Below are 16,293 nucleotides of genomic sequence, written 5' to 3'. Positions count from 1 at the left end.
AGCTATCAATAGTGAAGCAAATGCAGTGGCCACGGGGCACTTCCTTTTGAGCGGCCAATTGCCTCCCCACCTGCAATAATAGCTGCATTTTAATGCCCATTTGAGGGCACCGTAGTATTTTCCTGCATTGGATTCCATGGTTCTCGTGCTCCAACACTGCATCGTCCTTAACACGTCAAGAAACGCAGCCCAGTTTAATTCGTTTTTTTATATCAGTGTCTAACTAACACTATCGACTAGCAGATCCTCTTTCTGTAAAAGTGCAATATTAGGCTGAATCGCGCTACCAAAGAGTCGCCCGTCATCAGAGCAGCTTCTGCTTGCATTGTCGCAGCTAGATAGGGATGGCACATTATGTCAGCTTTCAACATATCATAGAAGTATGAATAGTTTATCCTCTCCAATGCTAGACACACCCAAGCACACAAGGCACTACCATGCTTTCTAAAACAAAAATCTGAGTTTTGTACAGTTTTATAAACGGCATATGGCTGCCGGCCCTGTGTTCATCTCTGAATTTGATAGAAGAGCACCGTTCACCAAGGCCTAAATCAGGAACCTGCCTGTGCATAACATAATGGATGCAGTTTTCATGGCAAAGCCTAAAATACAGGCTCCCATGTTATAAAACACATAACTGCACCAAATCCATTCTATGTAATTTGACACTTTTGTTTTCAAACAATTAGTGAATTTCAAGTTTCAAGTTTAAGTTTATTTGCTTGATTAATTAAAATCTTACAAAAATGTGACCTTAGAGAAAATATCAGCATCAATACGCATTTAAAACATCGTGCAAATAGTAAATGTCATTAAAAAGAAAATAATAAAAAAATAAATGTAACTAGATAAAATTTTCCTTAAGACGTTTGGCAATCACATTTAAAATTTTTACAAAAGCAACATTCATTGGTAGGTCATTCGGGCTTAAGCACGCCATTATTGCTTGTCTACAGGTTCTTATATATCGTGCATTAAACAACCTCCTGAGGATTAGTCTCCTTTCTGAGTCTATGGCAGGGCACAGACATACCCAGTGCACAATGTCTTCTTTTCCCCCCTTGCAAAGTCTACATAACGTATGGCCCTCCTTTGACTTCCAGGGTGGAAGATGGCACAAACCTGGCCATAGACCAAAGCGTGCTCCTATAAATGTTCGCTTATTTTGGACTGACCATGCAGTATGAAGGTAAGCATTTGATTAAACTGACGAAATTAGCTCTTGCACACCGACAATAGTGGGTAGTTGAGGTGCCATAAGTACCTCAAATAGTTCAGTATGGGTATGATGAACTAGCGAGCCAGTGTTAGAATGGTGAGCATAAGGATGTAGCTGGTTAGCGATCAAAAGCTGCACACTTCACCCCGAGATACAGCAAAGGTAAAAATGAGAAAGAAAGCACACAGTGAGGAGGAGGGTCCTGGTGACTAGACCAGAAGATGCATTCCTGAGAGGAAAAATAACCTGACCCAGGGCCGGACCGACAAGCTAAAATAACACAAACATCACTGTTCAAAGACGCCACGCAGTGTAAGAAAGAGGCCATGACTTAAAGACTACCATGGGGCATGGTTGGGTAATGGTGGCCTATTCTGCTATGAAAGCAACCCTTAGCTTTCAGCTGAGTAGCGGAAGGGTCACAAACAAAAGACTGTGATTGATAAAGCACACTCAAAACTCATATCCACCGAGTTTGAAATCAAATGCTACGTTCGGAAGGGGGGGGGTGGGGTAAGAAAAAATAAATTGAAAAGGGGAGTGAAGAGGTGATAGAATAAAGTTCGACGAACACTCATACATGATAGCTTGTCTGTTGTCTAGAAAGTATTGGTTTATAAATGAAAGAGATCACATTAAGACATCGAACAGCTGTCCTCAAAATCTTAAAAGACACTGACCATTCGTAATGGAAGCAAAGTACTAACGTGGTTTGCTATGCATGAGACACCAAGCCTCAAAACCCACTCACAACTTCTGATAAAAAATAATAATACGGCATGCGGCGGCTCCTTGAGCTGCGGGCAGGCACTGCTACGATTTCTTCGAATATGCATCGGAATCAGGTGCAGATGCATCGTCCTTCTCGTTGTTGCATTGCTTTTCCAGCTCCAAACAGCCAGTACAACCTCCAGAGGCCCAGAAAAGCTACAGGCACCTCTTGGCAGGTCAGAACTCATAGCAAGGAAGTTCAGGGGAGCTGGAGGTGAAGTATGTGTGTCCCTGAGACTTCAGGACAGGAGTCAAGCTTAGTTTCAAGCCCTTAGAGATCTTCCTCAAGCAGTGGACACAGCAAACAGCAAAGTCCTTTTCCTTTGCCTTGGCAGAAAGTAGCCACTGTAGGCCCACACCAGACAGAAAACAGCACAGGGGTAGTGTTGGACTTGGCCCTTTTTGAAGGGTCATCCCTGAACATTTTGCCTTCCTCCTCTATTTTGTCTGACCTGTTTTTGTTGGTTTTATGACTCTGGGCACTGTAACTACTGCTGATCAGTGCTAAAGTGCATATGCTCTCCCTATTGTAAATTGATGTATGGATTAGTGATTCCATGATTGGCTTGTTTGATCTACTTGTCAGACCCTAGTACAGTGCACTGAATGTGCCCAGGGCTTGTAAAATCAAATGCTGCTGGTGGTCTTGCAGAACTGGTTGTGCCACCCACAGAAGCAGCCTTGTAAAATGTGTCTAAGGCCTGCCATTGCAGAGCCTGTGTGCAGTCTGCTACTGTCATGCTGACTGGGCAAGTGCACCCACTTGCCAGTCCCTAAACCTTCCCTTTTCTTCATATCAGACACCCCTATGGTAGTCCCAAGGGTAGGGTGCGTTTTAAGTATAATGTAGGACAAGCCCTGATGTGTTTTGCATGTCCTAATAGTGAATTACAGCCATTTCGTTTTTCACTATTTCAAGGCAACCTGTTCTCCTTAAGCCAATATGGGCAGTTAGATTATTACATTTTATAATCCTCACTGACTCAGGGAACATGGTAGAAATTCGAGTTTAGTATGCCTGAACTCATATTTTTGTGAAGTTGGTTTTAACATTCACTGTTTGAAAATACCACTTTTAGAAAGTAAGTATTTTCTTGTCTAAACCTTCCAAGCCTGCCTCTGCTAGGTTGTGTATTCCTTGTCTGGCATTTGAGTGACAGGGCTGAGGAATTCCAGGAGACAGGATGAGTCCGCCCAGTGGTGAACACAGAGCTCTGCATCTAGATGGGAGGGAGGAGTTGCACCTGGGACCTGAATAGGACTGTGCCTGCCCCACAGTGCTGGCTCCACCCCCTGTGGTACGTCTGATGTCTCTGCCCTGCACTGTGAAAGAAGAGCAGGAATCATGTCAACAAAGTGCTCCAGGGCTGTGGTTTCTCTCTGAAATGCTGGCTCCACCTCCTGTGGGGTGTCTGATGTTTCTGCCCTGCACTGTGAAAGGAAAGAAGGAGTCATGTAAATGGAGTGCTCCAGAACTGGTTTGGACTAGGCAAAAGCCCCTCTGCCCTCAGAAGACAAAGGATTTTGGGGTATAAATATTGGGAACCTGATCCCAAGAATTTAGATCACTTTTGGACTACAAGAAGAAACCTTTGCTGAGGAGAGGATCCTGAAGAAACTGAGGAGAGACTATCCCTAAGCTGAAGTGCTGCTTGGTGGATTGGCCTGCAGCGGTTGCCTGACTGCCAAAGGAAGGAGAAAGGAACATTGTGTACTTTATTTTAGGTGAGTACTCAAAATATCGAAATTAAAATATCGATATACTATAATATTGATGTTTTAATTTCGATGGTACAAAATATCGATGTCAATAATTTCGATGGACAGAATATGGACCTTAAGGTAAGTAATGCCGATGTTTTTAATATCGAAGTTAGTAATATCGATATCAAATACATCGATGTTACTGATATCGATATTTGTATTATTTTCATGTATTTTGATAATCATTTTATATGTATAATTAAATTTTGTGTTTTAGTACCGTAGCGGGTTGTGGGTTTATAGTGGAAAAGGGTGGGAAGTAATTTAATTATAGTAAAGTAATTATTCATTTTCATTAATTATAAATACATTGAATTCATTTTATTGTTTAAGTTATGTAACTCATTGTTGGTTTATAGGGGAATAGGGTGGGAAGTCATTTAAATGTAATTAATTAATAATATATTTTATTAATTGGTATTGATAATTAGATTATTGTTAATTAATTAATAATTGGAAATTAATTTGTATTCATTGGTAAATAATGTTTAATAATTGTTAATTACTTTTTAATAATGGGCAATCCATTTATATCATTGGGTAATTAATTTTTATGAATTGCTAATTAATTTTTAATAATTGGTGATTAATTGTTATTAATTGGTAATGCATTTTTATTAATTGGTACTTAATTGTAAGTATTATTTTTTGTTGGTTTGCAACATTATTTAATTGTTAATATTTGTTAATTGGTAATCATTGTTTATAATTAATATGTTCTTGTACTTATGTTTTTTAAACCTATTTTTTAATTGTTAATTAATATTCATTACTTTTATTTAGTGGTATTTAATATTAATTTATTGTTAATTAATTATTCATTGGTAATTATGTTTTTAGTTATGTTTTGGTATTTTTAAAGAGTTTATAGTTATTTAATATTTAATTCATTAATATTTTTTAATATTTTAATTATTTTTAAGTGTGTTGTTTTTAACTTATACACTATCCAACACTTTCCCTACTGTTACACTCACTGGAGTTGGAATAGTAATTTTAACCCCTAAGCTCTCCAACACGTTCCCTACTGTTGCACTCTCTGGAGTTGGAATAGTAATTTTTACCCCTACGCTATCCAACACTTTCCCTAGTGTTGCACTTTCTGGAGTTGGAATAGTAATTTTTACCCCTATGCTATCCAACACTTTCCCTACTGTTGCACACTTTGGAGTTGAAATAGTAATTTTTACCCCTACGCTATCCAACACCTTTCCTAAAGTTGCACTCTCTGGATTTGGAATAGTAATTTCTACCCCTACGCTATCCAACACTTTCCCTACTGTTGCACTCTCTGGAGTTGGAATTGTAATGTTTACCCCTAGGCTAGCCAACACTCTCCCTACTGTTGCACTCTCTGGAGTTGGAATAGTAATTTTTACCCCTACGCTATCCAACACTTTCCCTACTGTTCCACTCTTTGGAGTTGGAATAGTAATTTTTACCCCTACGCTATCCAACACTTGCCCTAGTGTTGCACCCTCTGGAGTTGAAATAGTAATTTCTACCCCTACACTATCCAACACTTTCCCTACTGTTGCACTCTTTGGAGTTGGAATAGTAATTCTTACCCCTACGCTTTCCAACATTCTTACTTTTTTTAATTTGTTTTACACTTTTATTTATGTTTTGTTTATATTATCTTTTTATGTGCATAGATGTATTTGTAATTTATAATAATTGTAAGTATTTATAAGTTATTAAAATATTTACTAGAAGTTATTATTAAGTATATATATATTATGTATTATATGTATATCTGTACTAAATATTTTTATTAAATTATGTATATTAATTATTGTTTTAAATAATATAACATATTTCTAACTATGTTTATTACATTTATAAGTATTATTTAATTTATTTTACATCTTTTTTCATTAAAAAAACGATATTTTTTAATTACAATATTTTTGACATTCAATATATTTTTTGATATTTTTGTACTTACCTTGTTGGAGATAGGATGTAGATATTGTTGACATTGATAATTTAGTTGAGATATTTTTGTATGTCGATATTTTTAGTATCAACATTTTGTCAGACATTCTTTGTTTACAACTTGTGAAGGATCTCCAAGGGCTTGGAAAAGAGCTTGCCTCCTGTTGAAGTCTCAGGGACAGCAGACTTTAAACCCCAGCTCCCCAGAGTTCTTTGGAAGTGCCTCGTACTGTTTTGAGCCTACTGAGGGACTCTGTGTCGCAAGGACCTGGAATTGTGACTCAACAAGGAAGAAGCACGTCGCCGTCGCTGCTACTGCCGTCGCATCTTGAATGGCGGCGCTGAAGCTGTCGTATTGCACCGCATCGAGAGAAGTGTCTCGCAAAGAAGAGGAAGCGTGTGACCATCGCTGCCGTCTCAACTCCAAAGGAGGGTGTTGCCGCTGTAGCTGTCGTATTGCTCCGCATCGAGCGAAGAGTCTCGCAACAAAGGAGAAGCATGTCGCCGTTGCTGTTGCTGCCGTCACATCTTGGATGTCGGCGCTGTAGCTGTCATATTGCACCGCATCAAGAAAAGCGCCTTGCATCCCCAGAGAAGCGTGCTGCCGTCGGAGCTGCTGCCATCGCATCTTGGATGTCGGCGCTGTAGTTGTCGCATTGTGCGGAAACCTCTCGCAACGTCAGAGAGGAGTCCCGCAGCCAAGGCTGTTGCTGTCGCATCGCTGAACAAAGGTGTCGCTGCTGCAGCTGAGGCATTGAACCAAGACTCCTCGCATCCTTGGAGAAGCGTGCTGCATCTGGAAGATCTTTGAATTTTTATTTCTTTGCTCCAGAACTTTGCCGCATTTCCGTCGCTGCAACATTACTTATTATGGAAGCGTAACGCATCGTAAGGTACATTAACGCAAAGTGTCGCATCTTAAGAACTGAACTGAACTAAGCTAAAACTACCTTTTTAAAGTATAGTATTGTGGATTTTGTTTGTCATTTAATGGTCTTGTGTTAAGTCTATATAAAGAATACTTATTTTTATAAACCTTGTGTGGTGTCCAGTTGTAGTGTTGTCACTGGGTAACTGTATGTGGTTACAAATGCTTTACACACTGCCTCTGAGATAAGCCTGTCTGCTTGTGTCAAGCTACCAAAGGGGTGAGCAGGGGTTATTTTAGGAGTGTTCCTCCTTACCCTGACTAGATGCAAGGGTCCCTGCTTGTCACAAGCACTTACCTGTGCCAATAGAGACCCCCAAATCTAACAGGTAGTATTCCTTCTCAGTTTCTCCAGCTCTTCTCTTTGGCAAAGTTCCCTCTTGATTTCCCAGAAGTGCTCTTTGAAGTCTTTTCTATCCCTGAATATTTTAGAGAATCAGTGGCTCATGTTAGGGCATATAGGTCGTAGGAAACAGCAAGGGAGCTGTTCATCTATGATAGTTTCTTTAAATTAAATGTATCGTGCTAGGCATATAAAATTAGAAGAAGCCCAGAGAAGCAAAATATTTAGTTTACACACTTAATTTTGAAGGACATAAATGTCGGAGCACACGAGGGCTTTCACAATGCAAAACAATTTTATTACAAAGGATATATAGAGGCTGCATTTAAGAAATGATGGTTCAAAGTGCTGACATTAAGAGTGAAAACAGGCGTGAGGTGGCGACTGAGGGTGACAATTAAAATATATACATCGTATCAGTAACATGTACAAAATCTCCTAGTGGTAGTTTCAAACAGTAGAGGAGTTTTTTGTGTGGTCGATGGCGTTTCGATCTCAATTATGGGAGATCCTCATCAGGACATAAATGTGAGCATGAAGAATTAGGGGTGCGACCGTGGTCGTCTATGGGCAGTACGGGTAGCTACTCCATCTGAGCACTGTGACAACAGCTGGACACGGCAAGGTTGGTGTCAGGTACCTCTTGGAGACCGAGAAGTTGGTCAGGATTCCTTAAACAATCTGCCCCTCTAGGTCAGGAGTGCAGGGAGGGAGTAGTGTCGATAAAAACCAACACACCAAGAGAATGGTATCAGGTAACACCTATGGACCGCATGGGTCAGTCAGGGTACTTCGGGACGAGCCGCTGTGGTGTCAAGAATGAGCACTGGGATTGCGCCATAGGTTGCTTTTCCATAACACCACACAGTAGGTGCCAGGATACGTCTTAATTTTAATTTAAAGAACCTATCATAAATGAACAGCTCCCCTTGCTGTTTTCTAGGACCAATATGGCCTAACACGAACCATTGTTTTCTCTAAAATACTTAGAACACCCCAGGTTCAACTGTCGGGGTCCCCTCCTTTCTACTTATATACATTTTCTATCCCTGAGACTTCCAACAGGAGGTAAGCATTACTTCAAGCCCTTGAAGAAAATTCTAACAGCAGGATGATGAAAGCACAGTCCAGTCCTATCCCTCCCCAAGACAGAATCAACAACGGCAGGCCAACCCCAACAGCACACAGCACGGGGCAGTATTTCTCCTTCAGCTTTACCTGGTCCTTCTTCCAGGCAGGTTCCTTAGTTCAGAAGTAATCTAAAGTTTTGGGGTCTGGGCCCCAATATTTATACTACAAAATCCTTTGATCTCTGGTGGTAGAGACGCCCTGTTCTCAGTCAAAACTAGTTCTGTCCTCGCTAGTGCAGCTTCCTGGCAGGAGGTGGGGACAGCATTGTGGAAGGCAGGCCATGCTTGTTCAGGTGAAAGGAAATCTCCCCTTACTCTAAATGAAGGCCAGGTCTATTCATCCCAGCCCTGACTCATCAGACTCTCCGGAGCCACTGCACCTTCCCAGCCCCTGACAATCCAAACCCAGACAGTCAATCCACATCCAATCAGAGCAACACTGGATGGTTAAGCAAGAAAATACCTACTTTCTAAAAGTGGTATTTTCAAACACAGGTAGTAAAAATCACCCCAGTAAAATATACATGTTAACTTTCTGAGTTCAGGCATACTAAACTTTAATTTCCTACCTTTTCCCAGGGGTAGTTAGGCTTTTAAGATATTATAAGAAAACTCCCCATTTAGTCCGATGGGAACAGATAGCCCCTTGCAATAGTGAAAAACAAAATTGGCAGTTTTTTCACTATTAGGACATGCCACACAAACCAGGGAATGTACTACCTTTCACATAGACTGCACCCTGCCCACAGGGGTACCTTGGGCCTACCGTAGGGGTGACTAACATGTAAGTAAAGGGAAGGTTGGGGTCCGTCAAGTGGGTGCAATTGCCAAGTCGACATTGCAGTACTAGACTGCACACAAGCTCTGCAATGGCAGGCCTGAGTTACATTTGCAGGCTGCCTATGTGGGTGGCACAATCAGTGCTTCAGGTCCACTAGCAGCATTTGATTTACAGGTGCGCTGTACTAGGGACTGACTAGTAAATCAAATAAGCCAATCATGCAATCAACAATCCATAGCAACAATTTACAGCGAGTACATATGCAGTTTAGCACTGATTTGCAGTGGTAAAGTGCCCATAGTCATAAAACCCCCAAAGACAGGTCAGAAACAGAAGGCCACAAAGCAAAAAATCTGAGGATAACCCCGCTGTAAAAGCCAGGACTCACAGGTAGTGAAACTGTGTACTTTCTCAACAGAAATAACAACTTTCTTCACTCAAGTCTGGGGTATCAGGTTTTGGAGGGGGCTGAATCAAGCTGCTATTTCAAAATAAACCTGTTCCGCAATAGTCTAAAGTTCAGAAGATACACTAATATGAGGATTCAGCTACATCACTCTAGACTTTTGTGTGTGGCATTGAGGATCCTGACCCACAGTGCCAGGGGCATCACCTGCAAGCTTTTGTTGAGAAGGGCAGGGCCTCCATCGACAGGCTGAAAAGTGCTGTGCAAGCGTGGGATGCGTGCAGACCAAGTGTGGGCCAAGAGTGTGGCTCTCCATCCCCTCGGAAGAGACCTGGCTATGCCCCCCTCTTATCTTTGTTATTTAGGGTGTCGGGATGGGTAAGAGAAAGTTGTCTAGTATCTAAGAAATTGGTTTGGATACCTCACCTAATCCTCATAAGCACAATTCTATCATCTTTTATCTCACCTCTGCTGTGGGAGCCCTGACAGAAAGAATACAAAGGTTTGTGATGATCTCAAACCATTTCATCTAGGTGACAGTCATATAGAAAATGTCCAGATGACCTTAAAACAATGTTCTTCAATTACGTTTATTTCAAAGCACAATTTATTGAATGTGCTCGCCCAAGTGCTGTAAGTGGATGGAAAAGGAGAAGGGGCGGGTGGGGTGGCGGGTGGGCTCAAAAGGGGTGTGGTGTATGTAATGAAGGCTGTGGACTAATGGAGGGGACTACACTTCTGCTTTACACGACTTCATAAACAAACAGTTCTTTTTGAACACCATAAACTGTAATCCGCAAGCAACAATACATTTAAGTTTATACGGAAACATTTTTTTCTGCCATTAGAAACAATAAGTCTGAAAAGAAAGTTTTTGGGAAATATACTGGAAGTTTTAAACAACTGACATTTTCTAGGTTAGCTACAACAGACATTGCATACTAACACGAATGGAGCAGCATTTTTCACTTTTCGTTTGCATAGTGTGCAGAAATATGACGTCCACTAGCAAAGAGTGTATAATAGTGAGAAGGACATGAATTTGAATACAAAGAAAACACTTAACAGGACTTTGCATCTGTTGCAGGAACTGCAGAGAAAGAAGGGTTTAAAAGAATGCTTTATTTTTTTTATATCAATCCTTTAGTCGGATCAGATAAAAATGTGCGAAACTTCAAATGAAACAGTTTGGAAAATATTAACTTTTTATTTATTGTGGGCTTCGAACGTATTTAGAAGTTGTTAATACTGGACAGCAGAGCAGGAGATTTATCACTCTTTAGCAGCTCATCGTTGTACATTTAAGAATCTGACCTCTGCTCACCACGCCCATCTCTCTTGAGCCCTTCGTTTTCCACCGTTTCTGCTTTTTACTCTGCTACTGATCGTGGCAGCAAACATAACAAAGTAGCCTCTTCGAATTTACATCAACGGCCGAGGGTGAGTGAGACTGCTACCGAGGCCAGATTTTTTTCACGCTGAGAGTGAGGGCAAGAATAGAGGGCCCCCGATACGGACCCGTCTCTACCTGGTTATTAGGTTTTGATTGCACAGCGCTTGAGTTGCCAAATACTATGGAAAAGTCAACCTGCCTATATACAATAATAAGCTGAGCCAAAGAAGGTCACAAGATATATACCTTTACTGGGCAAACAACCATAATGTACAAGAAACAAACTTTACAAAAAGTTTTTTTATATATTTTTTTTCAAAAATAGTATTCGTTAAGTTGATCACAAGTCATCTATATAAAGTTACTAACATAAAAACATCAAACATGTAGAAATAAATTAGGTCCCACACACACACATTCAAACCAGCTTCCATTCAGGGTTTCAACCATACAAGCATACTCAGACAAAACTATCAATAAAACACATTCAAGTTGCATATAGGACAATAAGGTAAATGGACAAAGTAGGTTCCATCAATAAACAAAAGATGGACTATCGTGTGTTCTCTTGCTTGGAGGCATTAGTTAAGTCCAAACACACAAGGTAATTCAGCGCCAGTGCTTGAGTTGTTCTTGAGAAATCTATTGTTTTTAATATATTTTAAGAGGTACTTACATCCTGCTTTCACTTTTTATTGGTCCATATGCTTGCCAGTTTACTTTCCTCCATTTCTATTGGTTGTAGTTGTCCCTTCTGTGTCTGTTTTATCAGTTTCCCGTGGCCTGACTACTCATTCCCATCCGCGTTGGTGGTTTGAAGTTCTTTTCTTTTGGTTAGCGCTGCATACCGTTTACTGTTTACATTTTGTTATCTTTCCCTCTAAACATCTAATATTGCTATATTTTAATGCTAAACAGGGAGTCACAATTGGAGTTACCATGAAGTTAATAGGGGCTTGATTTAAATGGTGCAGCAGATGCAGTGGCATCGGTGCCAAAAGCACTAGGGACCCCACTAAACACAGATTATTGCTAAGTTTTACTACTTAACAGTCACAAGTGAAGTTATCTAGAAGGCACTAGGGTCATGATTACAATAGTGCAGCAGGAGCAGTGACACCAGGATCAATAGCTCTAGGTACACCACTAAACACATAATATTGCTAAATTTTACTACTTAACAGACAGTCACAAGTGCAGTTATGTTGCAGGCAATAGTGGCATATTTGGAGTGGTGCAACAGATGCAGTGGCACCAAGCCTAAAAGTTGAACTACTCTAAACACCTAATATTGCTATATTTTACTGCTAAACAGGCATTCATAAAGTTACCTTGCAGTTTAAAGAGACTTGATTTGAATGGTGCAGCAGGTGCAGTGGCACTGGGGCAAAAAGCTCTAGGGAGCCCATTAAATATAGATTATTATTAGAGTTTTTTTTTTACTAAAGAGACAGTCACAAGTGCAGTTATCTATCAGGAACTAGAGCCATGAGTATAATGGTGCAGCAGGTGGATAGCTCTAGGCAAACCACTGAACACCTAATATTGCTATATTTTCTACTAAACAGTGAAGCACAAGTGCAGTTATCTTGCAGGCACCAGGGTCATGAGTGAAATGGTGCAGCAGGTACAGTGGGACCGGGCTCGCAAGTTGTCAGAACCCCTCCAAAATCCTAATATTGCTATATGTTACCACTAAACAGGCAGCCACATTTGCAGTTGACTTGCAGTTAAAAAGATCATGATTTGAAAGGTGCAGCATGCGCAGTGGCAGCTCGGTCAAAAGCACTAGGAACCCCACTAAACACAGATTATTGTCAGATTTAACCACTAAACAGTCACAAGTGCAGTTGTCTAGTAGGCACTAGGGTCATGATTACATTGGTGCAGCAGGTGCAGTGACACTGGGACCACAAGCTCTAATCACACCACTAAACACCCAATATTGCTATACTTTACTACTAAACAGGCAGTCACAAGTGCAATTACCTTGCAGGCAAATGGGTCATGATTGAAATGATGCAGCAAATGCAGTGGCACTGCGGCCAGAAGTTGTAATAACTCCTCTAAACACCAAATACTGCTATATTACAACGAAATAGGCAGCTTCAAATGTAGCTATCTTGCAGGCACTAAGGTCATGATTTGAATGGTGCAGTAGGTGCAGTGGCGCTGGGCCCAAATGTTGTCAGTTCTCCACCATTCACATAATCGCCACACTTTATAATACCACTAATAACAGCACAATATAAAGCCTTGTTGTCCCTAAACAAGTCAGAACGCTATAACAGACTTTCTGTAGCATATATTGTAGAAATACTCAGAAAGCTACAACTTACAAAAAAAGCTTATTATTAATCACATAGGAGCAACCTAATGTATTTACTACTGCTTGCAACAACTGCCAGTGCTGAGCAACAACAGTACCCGACCAACTTAAATCCCTAAACGCACCAATTCAGTATGGATTCCAACTGAGTAACTGAAGCTGTAAAGCTGAGGTCTTTACCTCTGTCTTCACAGTCTACCCTTGGTCTTCCGCTAATTATGAAAGGGGCATATATTCAAATAGATAAGTATTCTTGTTAATGGAAAAATTTAGGTGGACTACCAACCGTCTGTTGTTTTGAAATTTTCCTTGGCATTTCTCACAATAAATACTGTGGGTGAGAGCAATAATTCAAGAGTCGCCAGAAGTCACCTTTGGCCATTGTGAATCTTATAAATATTCAATACATGACATAGATCTTACCAAAATGCAGTTTTTTTGTTTATTTATTATTTTATAATCTCTCAAACTGAATGTAAGCTAAATGAAGTAAGGCGTCAAGAGACTCACCAGTAAAACCTGTTCGGAGTGATTCTTTCATGCATTAGTTGCCACCTCCTTCCAAAATCCATTGAGCTGTACAACTGGAAAACATGCACAGGTTAACATTACAAAACATAAAGTAACAACAGTAAAAATAGCTTTAATTGACTCTATAAACAGTCAACTAAAATATAGACTTGCATGCTGACACTGTGTTAGCAAGCTTTTATTGGAAGCAATGTCAACATTTTACCATACATTTAAAGTGTCACATATATCATAATGTTTCTCTTCATTTTTTCAAAATGAAACACTTATTAGTAGATATTTTGAATCAAGACATAATTACTACATTTTACAAATCATGAAAAAGTATACAGTTTTATCAACAATATAGGTTCAGGTTTCGAGTGGCCTGATAATTCCAAAGGAGGCCCTAATGGGCGTTAACAGCCCCAATGCAATTGGGGTTTTGTTGAAATATAGTAGCTCTATGGTGTTTCACTCAGGATTTTCACCTGCATCAACCAGTAAAATCACCAGATAAAATACTGTGGCAAGGAGAGAGATACAGGAATCAGCCTGGTCAATCCAATTTCTGACAATTATTCCCCAATAAATTGTAACCCCAGTTATGGTAATCCAAGTTATTTTCACTCTCCTCCCCCCCCCCCGCCCATCGCTCTGGACCAGTCGCAACGAGTGACACAGTGAACTGAAACACATAACATGATGCTCCTGTATTGAATTGTCCTTGTGGTACTGCAATATTGATGGGCCAAGCCATAACATGTGCTGAACCAAATGAGGCAACAAGACAGGTAGATTAGGATAGCAGGCAGACATTTTACCAGCTGCCCCAAATTTTACAAGGGAAGGCCTATAGTCAATCATGAGAATGATGACTAGATGAATTTCACATCAACTCCATTGCAGAAGATCCTATGATCCCTGATAAGTTTTGGCCACCATAGAATCATCAAGTACCAACTCAGCCTCTGCTCAACATCTGGATAGCAGGCAATCCCTGTGGTACTCTCTTGCGGGCGAGCATTCCTCATATGACCGTCGAGGCTCCAGGATTCCTTCCAGAAATACCGCCTAGCTTGCCTTTTATTAAGAGCATGCTCAAGACCATCCCTGATAATTTTCTACAACTTCGCTTTCTTTCGGCATTATCAATACTTCTGGGCCATCAGCTTTTATGAGGACAACACTATGGTTGTGTGCCATTCACGAAACGTAGTCGCATGCACATGAAGAAACACCTGTTAATGATTGTATAGAGCATCAATATGCTAGGGATGCACAATGACCTTCAGAAAGGTTGCATGCTCGTTTGATTAGTGGCACGTGTAGATTATATAATAGGGCCCTTTATCTTTGTTAACCTCGCTTCAAACATTAGCACTAGTCACAGTCTAAGGCCTCATGTAGAGGGCATTGCAATTTGCATAAATATGCAATGCCGCAATTATGACACATTTTCGCCATGTTTTTTTCAAAACAATTGGGCTATATTATGCTTTGGTTAAAGCATACGACTGTACTGCTTTATAGGAAACATGGTTAGTGAGAGACAGACATACTGAAATTAAAAATAACCTTCTGGAGAACGTTATTCTTTGAATCAATAAACATGCATATCTGGCAGGGATTATTTTAATTTTATTATTAGGTTTATATTGTCATTCAATAATACAGCACGTCTGAATTATTCTCTCCCTCTCCTCAATAGAATTCTAGAGCATTTGTATACGGATATTTAGTACATTCCCATCCTACCTTTTCATCTTGGCCATGGAGAGGCATACTCAGTGAGCCAGGGGTGGATCATCTACTTTTCAGCATATCCTGCATCATGCTACATTAATAATCTCAATACATCTTAACCCAATCTATCTACTCCCCCCCCACCTCCCTTCCAGGCATGTCACCTCTAGTTCTTCACCATAGCCTTCCAACCCTATGACCTGTGTGCAATCAATGAATTCCAACTCTTAATCAATTCAGACTTGTGCAGGGTACCCCTCCAGCCTCACAGTTCTCATACGTGCAGCATAGGGCGAGTAGGTGCATTTACGCCTCGCAAAAGGACCTATTCTGTGTCTGGGGATCTCAATTCCGGTTCCTCGTCACTCATAGCATCTAGTTCTCTCAGTAATCCCACCAAGCTTTCCCATGCTCTCGCTGCCTCTAACGCCCTCTCGTTCCCCGCTCTTCTTGCTAGTTGTAACCCAACTATGGCATCACATTCTGCCCATTTAAGAAAGTCTCTCTTCCAGCGATCTATGTTCGGGGGTCCACTCGCCTTCCAATGCATCGTAATGTCCGCTTGGCCAACATTAGTCCCATGTCTATAAACTTGCTGGTAATCTTAGTTTTGGCTGTGTGAGGGAACCAGCGCAATATACAAGTCCCTATGGACAGCTCCATCTCTCTTTCTGTCACCTCCTTCAATAATGTAAGCACATCAGTCCAATAACCAGTCAGCAGTGGGCAACCCCATAGCATGTGAGGAAAGTCTGCCCCCTCCCTTCGACACCTCGGGCATTTGTCTGCCAGTGATAAAATAGGTTTTAATTTTTGCCCGAGTGAGGTAGGCCAGCGCAAAATTTAAAAGTGAAGCAATTGGAAGCGGGTATTCCAAGTGCTTTTCCACTCTCGCTCTACCACCCCAGCCCAGGCTCTTTCCATAATCTACTTGCCCACATCCATTTCCCACTTTCGCTTAAGCTCGCCCAGAGGGGCCAACCTTTCGGTAGTAACACGTTTGTATAGGCATGTGATCGATTTAATCGTTCCCAC

The 16,293-nt window shown here is 40.8% G+C and overlaps 1 protein-coding gene across 1 annotated transcript in view; it reads right to left on the bottom strand.

Annotated features, from left to right (window-relative positions):
* The window catches only part of SORCS3 (sortilin related VPS10 domain containing receptor 3), a 1,546,015-nt gene that overhangs the window by 1,063,823 nt on the left and 465,899 nt on the right, over positions 1–16,293 (bottom strand). Inside the window, exon 8 of the mRNA XM_086919577.1 lies at positions 13,513–13,586. Coding sequence (XP_086775703.1) covers positions 13,513–13,586 — 74 coding nt within the window. The remainder of the gene's footprint in view (positions 1–13,512; positions 13,587–16,293) is intronic.

Source organism: Lissotriton vulgaris, chromosome 5 (genome assembly GCF_964263255.1).
Source record: "Lissotriton vulgaris chromosome 5, aLisVul1.2, whole genome shotgun sequence".
NCBI classification, from domain to species: Eukaryota; Metazoa; Chordata; class Amphibia; order Caudata; family Salamandridae; genus Lissotriton; species Lissotriton vulgaris.
Note: the sequence above shows the minus strand (reverse complement) of the source record. Positions and strands in the feature narration are given on the sequence as shown.